Genomic DNA, 8,584 nt, shown 5'->3' with positions numbered 1-8,584 from the left:
TCACGCCCTCTATTGGTCAGTCATTTTATTCGGGACAGAGTGGAAAACCTTAATATTACAGATTAGCACATCAGTTATTGTTATAATTAGGACCCCCTGCTGCCTGAATAAAATCAGCATGGTGGAAAATGGATGGCGAGAGTAAATTATTTTTTTTGGGGCTGGGGGAGAATCATTAATCCTATCCTGTACAAGAATAAGTGTGCATGCAAATCCTGCCAGCTGACCTGATTTTAACTCTTGAGCCACACACACACACACACACACACACACACACACACACACACACACAGGGTGTCCAGAGATTGGCCATCAGCTAATAGGATGACAGGTGGGAAGTTAATCCTCGGTGGCCAAGAAGCGCCACACCCACGGCACCCGCTTTCTCACGCACGCACTCGACCCCCGCATGCTTGATCGGCGCCATATTTATGCTACAGTTCGTTTGACGGAAACCGCACTCGCTCACCGGATCAGAGGATCACCCGGAAGAAGTGAGGGCTGTTTTTGAGGGGCCGAGAAAAGATGTCGGGAGGCAAACGGGACGCCGTTTAGCCGCAAAGAAAAGGAGGCTACTTTAAGGTAGGAAGTGGGGAGTTTCCAATTCTTTCTAAGTCGTAGTCGTGTGTGTGTGTGTGTGTGTGTGTGCGTGTGGTGGTACCCCTAGCCCCCCACCCGAAAATTATGAACAACCTGTTCAGAAAAGTAAAATAAGTCAAAGAACCCCTATATCCCAACCTTTTTAGGTTGTTGCCATGGCAACGAGGCCCGTGCGACCCCACTCCGAGATGTACCCGCCGGCGTGTTGTTCCGTCAGTCCGTCCGTGTCCTATTCCAGCTTGACGGAGGCAGCGGCAGATGACGTCGAGGCCCAAACGCCCATCTTCTCCGTCTCCAAGAGCTCCGTGGACGTCTTCAAGCGCCAGTCGGCGTGGAGCGGCGGGGACCTGCGCCGCAGCGCCAGCGCCGAACAGGGCCCCCCGCAGCAGTTCCACGGGCGGCGGCGCGTGAGCAGCCTGCAGTCCCCGGATGCCCACAACGCCCTCGGCGAGCGCCGGGTGTCCAACATGCGGCGCTGGAGCCGCTGCAGCGGCGGAGGCAGCGCGCACAGCCTCAGTAGCACGCCCGACACGGTGGTGTGGGGCGGTGGGACGTCGCGGCCCGGCAGCTTGGCGAGGGATGTGGCTCGTTGCTCCGTGGCTGGCTCTCCGACCGCTTTCGCCTCCTCGCCGTTCATCTCCCCGCTGCTGACGCCCACTCTGGAGTCCATCGGCGGACTACTCGCCCAGCTTGGAGACTCGCCGGGATCCACCTCCCCGCCTCCTGAGCCCTTTTTCCGGGCGGCGAGCACAGAGGAGCGGGGCTTTCCCGCCAACCGTTTCCTTTATTTTCAGTATCCCTCCCCGATAGCGTCATCCATGTGTTCAGAGGAAGGCGCGTCACCGTTCCTCGGATGCCTCCCCGAGGAAGAGACGCCCCCGATGTCCGATCCCCAAGTGAACGAAGGGCGAGAACCGGACAAAGTAGCTTCAGTGCGCCACCTCCAGTTACCATGGCAACCGCAGTTCAGGAGGCCACCTCTGGTCTACTCACTGAGCGACTCCATTCTTGGTGATGCGCACAAATGCTCCGGGGGCCAACCGGAGCCCTTCCTCAAGGAGAAGGCCGGGCACAAAATGGTGGACGCGGCTGTGCAGACGGTCTCCCCAGCGAGTTCCTGGTTGGACCTTCGCAGGAACGCTTCCCCCTCCCTCCTGGGCTCGCCACCCGGATCCAAACTGGACCTGAAAGCCTCGGTGGGCTCCAACTCCAACCTGGTGTCACCCTCCTCCAGCATGTTCCCGCTGAGCGAGGGAGAGGAGGATGAGAAGCCGAAAGACATTTTGGAGCGACGAAGGTCGTGTCTGAAGGCGCAATCCGGGGAGGAGAAGGACGAGCCGGGGGGGAAAAGGAGGAGCAGCATGAAGCAGGTGCAGTGGGATGAAGACGGGATGACGTGGGACGTCCACGGCGCGTCCGTGGAGCCGGAGGTGCTGACCGAGGCCATACGGAAGCACCTGGAGGTCCACAACACCCCCCGAGCTGTCAAGCGGCCCTCCAAGAAGAAGACCAAAGCACCCGACCCTCCTGCCCCTCCCGATGCGACCGCTCCGGCCAACGGAGGGGAGGCGACGCGAGACGGCGGAGGCGAAACGGAGGAGGCCCCTGGTGAAGCGAGCGGAGCGAAGGAAGGAAACCACAACGTTCCCAAATCCCCCTCGCTCTCCCGCGGGACCATCCGGAAGAGGAGCGTGATGAGGTCACTTCGACCGGGGTGGTGCGGAGGCTCGAAAAAGGAAGACGAATGAGATAAAAGATGAGATCGATTCATCCCACGGCAGGAAAATTCACAGCTTACAGTAGCAAAGGACAGTGCAACAGTTTTAAAATGTATCGATGGAAAAAAAAAAAAGTTAGTTGATAAAAGGGCTCAACAGATGTATTGCACTTTGTTTTACGACACATAAGTGACATTGAACATTTTATTTTTAAACCACTAAATACACCCGGCTGCTTCTCTATCGCTGCTCTTTGCACAGACAATTTCAATCAAAGTCACTCAACTGAAATCATTTCTTGTATTATTTTATTCATTTGACTTCTTTTATATATTCATTGTGTTTAACTTATTTACTGCAGGATCAGAATTCTTGACTAACTTGAGTCCGGACGGATTTATGAACAAAAGCAAACAGAAAAAAAAATAACAACAATATCCTACAAGTCACGTCCCGGTCTACTGTACAGTGTTGAGTTTGGCAAATAGTGAAGAAAAATTCCCCCAAAAAGATCCTTCAAGCTGTGTGTTGCCTCTCCCAAATTTACAATCCAACTAAAAGAATGACATATCGTGTCTCGTGTATTTAAAATAAACATAGCCCAGCCTTCAAACGAGCTACTTTAATGCGAATGCTAATTAGCATTGACGCTGAGTTGCTATCAAGACAACATAACAGTCGTCGCAGTCGTATATTCTTTATTCTCATAAATTCCTTATCCCCTGCAAAGAACGACGAACATCAGTGCCGTACTGATGAGCTGAGAGGAGTGCAGGAGTCTAAATGGCCATTTTATCCGTCTGTCTGTTTCATATTGACCTCAGGCTGGGCATACCCAAAAAAAAAAAAAAACTCATGCGACGTGACAACAACAGTTGAATACTATTTAATTATGCCATTTTTTAATCGTACGACAGAATTAAGCCAAGACGGCACTGATAGCACGTGAGTCATGAATTGTCTCACCCTGTACTTCATTTATTACGAATAGACTGTAATTGTAGTTAAAATTTGTGCACATGTTTGATATATTATTTACATGTTAGTTTATGATTAGATTTTCATCCAACCTGATGAGTTGTAGAAGAGGACGCGTTCATCCCGTTAATTCTGTTCACGTGGGGAGATGCTGGACATTGAGAATAAAATATTCGATTGATGAATTATGATCCGACGTGATTTAATTCTAATAGTGAATTAAAAGGACATGCTCTTGTTGAACCGTGTTGAGCGGCTGCGAGCATTCACCGTTTCAGATGAGCGTGCACATTCCCATTCAGAGTTTAAAAAAAAAAAAAAACAACAACAACTCACTGGTGACTTCCAGTGTGCTCTTATTTTCACACCACAACATGCAGAGTAGCGGTGGAAGTTGCAGAGCAATACGGTTATCCATACATGCAGTCATGTATTGATATCCTTGGTGAAATCAATAAAAGCATTGTTTAGCCCTTCTACCGTTACACAACTATCACAACTAAGGCCTGATTGATTAATCGACCGACCGATCGAATTGGCCGGCTTTGGCTCTTTTCAAAGCGTTTGTTGATCCCCAGGGGTCATTTGAAAGGTCACTGTGCCACTGCGGTATACCACATGACATGATGTTTGCTTCCACTGACGTGTGCATGCGAAAAGGAGAACAATCCAGCACCTCGTTGTGAGACAACTCATTGTGCGTTTGCGTGCGTGTATCTACCCGCCGCTATAAAAACGGCGGGCCTCGCGCGGCCTGGCGATTTTAGCGTGGGAGACACGATGGCCGCCGCGCTTGGTGTCGTGTGTTTGCTGACGCTGCCCCTGTTGAGCGAGGCCGCGTTCACGTACACGCCCGGCAAGCAGCATAAGGTGTTACATCTGGGTGAGAATACGCACGCATATAATCGTCAGAATCATAACATGCTTGACGATATCGGCTGTGTGATTTTCCTTGTAGACTGGCCCCGAGATTGCGGGATGGCGTACTTCAATCCCAACATGGCCGAGAGGATTGTGTCGGGCAACGAGGCCAGGCCGCACTCCTGGCCCTGGCAGGTCTCCCTGCAGGTAGATTGATAGGAAAATAGAATATATGCCAAAGGGTGGGAAAGGTTTTCCGCTCACGAGGTCACTTTTGATTTCTCGAAAAGGGGCGGATGGGCTTGGTGGAAAGAGTTTTGAGAACCGCTGCGGTAGAGAATGTCACATGATGATACCGATGTGCCTTCCGGTCTGTTTGTTTGTCAGGTTCGTCCCAGAGGCAGCAGACATCACATTCACGTCTGTGGAGGAACTCTGATCCACAAGAATTGGATCCTTACTGCCGCTCACTGCTTCCAAAAGTAACCCTGAAATAAAAAAGCCAATTTTCACTTTCAAGTCGTTCAAATCAACCTCCTTTTTTTCCCAGGGGGAAGGCGGAGGATGCCAGCTCGTGGAGGATTGTACTGGGCAAGCACCGGCTGAGGCGCTCCGAAACGGCCGAGAGGGTCTTCCCCGTTAAGCGTATCTACCGGCACGAAAACTTCCGCTACCCGGCGCACAGCGAGCTGGATTACGACATCGCCCTGGTGAAGGCCACCGCCGACATCCTCCCGTCCAACTTCATCCGCTACGCATGCCTGCCGCGCAAGAAAACCATCCTCAAGCCAGGACAGTACTGCTGGGTCACCGGCTGGGGTGACACCCGGGGTGAGTTTGAAGCGATTAATATCACACGGACAAAAGTATTGAGACACACCGTCACCAGGAGGTCTCTGCTTTTTAGTGAATTTTAGCAATTACATCATTTTTAGAGATGCCAAAACATTTCTTTGGAGTAAAAAAAAAAAAAAAACTCATAGGTATGGTTGAGAACCGATAGCAGGTTATTTTAAGCGTGCAAATTCAACATTTTAAAGATGCCAAAACGTTGCTTTGTAGTTAACTGTACGGCAAATTAAAACCAAAGGACCATTTTGTAAGGAAAAGTGGAAGCTTGCAAAGTTTGAGCCCCAATATTGGTATTTGCATCAAACTAGTGCGCAGCTTGACTTTTTAGCAAATGTACCATTTTAAGATGTATGACCAGCAAAGCGATGGCTCAAAAGCTACAAAGGTATGTCTTTATGTATTTGACTGTACGGAAATGTAACAGAAACGGACAGTTTGGGCAAAGACAGTGTCTGTAATACCGATGCAGACTCCGATAAGATAGTTCCTACTTATCTATGTTATCTTATTAAGACTCAAGCTATAATGTTATAAAGTGCGCACTTACAGTAGCTTGTCTTTTGACACGCTTTGGGGAACCGCTATCATTTTGCAAAAGCGCCACTTGAGACACTTTAAAATCGGATGATTTCATGACATGAAAACCTCTAACGGAACCCACTAAACAATGTCCAAAAAAAAACGTTTAATTGAATAATGATCTCGTCTCGATCAACTTACTCAATTTTCTGTAACGAGTGGATACAGGTAAATTGTACATTTTGCCCTCTAGACAAAGAGCAAATAATTGTCCTGCCAGTCACTAAACATTGCAGAGATTAATATTTTGTTGGAAATGTAAATGTTCAGACTGAGATACATAATTATATACAATTTCCAAAAAAATACCCATATGATCTATCACAGCACAGTCACTGGGAATTATTGACATGGGCGACTACTGGTACATTTCGAAATAAAAACGGTGGCCAAATTTAGGGGACGTTCAGTTGTTATGCCTGTCGGAAAACTAGCTTCTTTATTTTCGTGAGACATTTTGGCCGATTGTGTGCATTGTAAACGTTTGTGTGAGGGACTAGATACATCAGTTTCATTGAAATACTCCAGGTGCGAAGGAAAATGTTTCCCTGGCAGAGGCCCTGAACCAAGCCCGCCTCCCCATCATCGACTTCAAAACTTGTCGGCAGAAGAAGTTCTGGGGTGACCGCGTGCGGGACTCCATGATCTGCGCCGGCTTCAGGGACACGGAGGATCCGCCCGCCGCCTGTCAGGTTCGTTTCCGCTGCCTGCCACGTTCCTCAGGGTCTCGGCGGGGAAAGAAAACAATGATGGCCTTGTTCGATTCAGGGGGACTCGGGCGGTCCACTCTTGTGCCAGCTTGGCCGCGAGCGCTGGGAGGTCCACGGCGTGGTGAGCTTCGGCCCAATCGGCTGCACGGTGGAAAACAAGCCCAGCGTTTTCACCCGCACCGGTGCTTACATCCCCTGGATCGAGGCCACGCGCATCCAAGACTTCTTCCTGCACTGACGCAGCTTCCGCAACAATATGACGTTGGCTTTTTTTATGGTATTTCCCCGTGATTTATTTCATTAGATGACGGTTGACATGTACTCTTCTTCTTACAGTACAGCTTCTAATGATGATCCCCGTGAAATAAATACAAGAGTAGCACTGACTGTAAGGCAAAGTTCATCATTAAAAGATCCACTTGTGGACCTACCGCCACACACGCACATACACACAGAAACCACTTCCATCCCAGAGTCTGCGCACTGCCTCCTGGAGATAGTTTGGCTGGCCCTAATGTCAGAGGGGAAAAAAAAAAAAAAAGAAGACGAGGAGCAGGAACTCAGTAAAGCCTAGAGGATGGTGATGATGTTCCAGTCAGGTGGTCCCAGTTGTTGTAGACGGCGTAGGCACTGGACAAGGCCAGGCCGGCCAGACCCCCGCGGGCTACACCCTTCAGGCCGCCTGCAAAAACACAGTGGATATAAAAAGTCGAGACACCACTGTTGATATGCCAGCTTTTTGTGATACAAAAAAAAAAAAAAGGCAAACAAGATAATGAGACGCATACCTGCCGCCTTGAAAAGCATCCCCGTTAGCGTGCCGGCTGCTACTGTGTTGATGTCGTCCTCCGCTCCTCGAACCTTCTCGATCACCACGCCAAACGCGCTGTACAGCAAGGCTGCGATCACGTAACAGACATCAATGCCACATCAACGACATCAATGTGTTTGTATGATGAGTCCGCATTGGGTCTTACCTACTGAACCCAAAGTGTTGGCCCACGAAGCTCCTTGCCTTGTCACCATGTTGATGATCCTGGTGAGACAGCACAACATTTTAACATCTTATCACAAGGGTATAACATCGATTTGATTAATTTTGAGGGGGAAAAAAAGTCCCAATTTATGGACACTTTTTATAATATCTGTAAATGCTCGGTGTGCCCGATCGTGACCAGTCGGCCTTACTTCTTCGTACGTATGGTGTTTTAGCTGCTCCATACACTGAGGTGGTATCGAACATCAGACTCAATACTCACTGTACATTTCGCGGTTTGGACCAAGCCATGTCTCTTGTCTCCTTCAGGCCCATCCTCAAGCCATTTAAAGCGCCGAACGAAGCTCCTGTAACCAAAAAGAGAAAAGGCAAATTGTAACTACAATGGCAATCTCATGGTCGTGTGTTGGAATGTTGTGCAGTAGTGAAGTTGACTTGTAGATAAATTGCTTCAATGACAATTATCTATTTTTTTTAAATGCCAAACATACCTGTGATGCAGGACCCCCCAATTGTGAAGAAAGCCAGCTCGAACCTTCCTCTCGTCTTATTAGCGCCCGTAGGCAGAATGAACTCGTCTGTGTCCTGAAAACACACGATTTTTAATTAGTATTCTGCCATATCTTTATCAGAGAACATTGTCTAATTTTAAGTTCTGCCTTACTTGAATCAGGTAACGAGGGTCGACGTTAAGGTAAGGCGACAGAGGGCTCATTCCAGTCACTAAAATGTCAAAGAGGACCCAAATATCAACATCAAATAGCAAACACTGACTTCAACGTGCTAGCCGGTTAGCTTCTAAGCTAGCCGCGAAGCTACCAGGATGCGTACATGGAACACCGGCGAGCTCCGTGTTGGAATATTCTGGCGCTCCACCACCGAAGAGACTACCGAGACTAGCCTTGAGTCCCCCGGAGCCTTGTGGATTGTTGTCCATGTCTGGGTGAACGGTAGGAACGTAAAAATGGGGAAAAAAAGAACAGGTCCTTGCTTCGGCTAAGGAGCGCTACTTATGATGCAACGATCAAGATGGTCAATGCTGAGCTGTTCTGTCAACGCCAATATAATGATCACAATAATGTAGTTGACCTATCGCGTCTATTTTTTAAATCAAGTGTATTTTACAAAAGAGAAGCAGCATGTCTGTATCGGGAACTCGCTGTTCTGTCATGCCCCTGACCTCCACACACACACAGCAACAGCAGCACCAGCACGCTCCTGCCGTAAACCAATGCTGTCAAGTTACCTCAGCAACGCTGGTCACCGAGTGAGAGAGAGAGAACGACCAC

At 49.0% G+C, this 8,584-nt stretch overlaps 2 protein-coding genes across 2 annotated transcripts; one reads left to right on the top strand and one right to left on the bottom strand.

Annotated features, from left to right (window-relative positions):
* The first annotated feature begins 3,521 nt into the window (after nt 1-3,521).
* zgc:112285 (uncharacterized protein LOC561476 homolog) lies at nt 3,522-6,536 on the top strand. The gene is made up of 6 exons (XM_052069765.1): nt 3,522-4,179; nt 4,255-4,364; nt 4,545-4,639; nt 4,708-4,988; nt 6,117-6,280; nt 6,357-6,536. Exons 1-6 carry the CDS (start codon nt 4,077-4,079, stop codon nt 6,534-6,536), a joined length of 933 nt encoding a protein of 310 aa, XP_051925725.1. The 5' UTR covers nt 3,522-4,076.
* A 29-nt stretch (nt 6,537-6,565) lies between these two features.
* timm23a (translocase of inner mitochondrial membrane 23 homolog a (yeast)) lies at nt 6,566-8,500 on the bottom strand. Its single transcript, XM_052069777.1, has 7 exons — nt 8,127-8,500; nt 7,960-8,018; nt 7,787-7,880; nt 7,558-7,642; nt 7,276-7,334; nt 7,087-7,197; nt 6,566-6,980 (listed from the first exon to the last, which is right to left on the bottom strand). Exons 1-7 carry the CDS (start codon nt 8,230-8,232, stop codon nt 6,859-6,861), a joined length of 636 nt encoding a protein of 211 aa, XP_051925737.1. The 5' UTR covers nt 8,233-8,500; the 3' UTR covers nt 6,566-6,858.
* Nucleotides 8,501-8,584: the final 84 nt, after the last annotated feature.

The sequence above is a fragment of the Hippocampus zosterae genome, chromosome 7 (genome assembly GCF_025434085.1).
Source record: "Hippocampus zosterae strain Florida chromosome 7, ASM2543408v3, whole genome shotgun sequence".
In the NCBI taxonomy this organism is placed as follows: Eukaryota; Metazoa; Chordata; class Actinopteri; order Syngnathiformes; family Syngnathidae; genus Hippocampus; species Hippocampus zosterae.
The sequence above is the reverse complement of the archived record's forward strand: the minus strand, read 5'-3'. Positions and strand labels throughout refer to the sequence as shown.

Bases quoted from the DNA above. Each gene is read 5' to 3' on its own strand.
- zgc:112285 (XM_052069765.1), top strand. From the start codon at position 4,077: ATGGCCGCCGCGCTTGGTGTCGTGTGTTTGCTGACGCTGCCCCTGTTG. The intron at 4,180-4,254 runs GTGAGAATACGC...TTTTCCTTGTAG, and splicing joins GCATAAGGTGTTACATCTGG to ACTGGCCCCGAGATTGCGGG. The intron at 4,640-4,707 runs GTAACCCTGAAA...TTTTTTTCCCAG, and splicing joins GCCGCTCACTGCTTCCAAAA to GGGGAAGGCGGAGGATGCCA.
- timm23a (XM_052069777.1), bottom strand. From the start codon at position 8,232: ATGGACAACAATCCACAAGGCTCCGGGGGACTCAAGGCTAGTCTCGGT. The intron at 7,643-7,786 runs GTATGTTTGGCA...TTTTGGTTACAG, and splicing joins TGGGGGGTCCTGCATCACAG to GAGCTTCGTTCGGCGCTTTA. The intron at 7,335-7,557 runs GTGAGTATTGAG...CTGTCTCACCAG, and splicing joins TCCAAACCGCGAAATGTACA to GATCATCAACATGGTGACAA.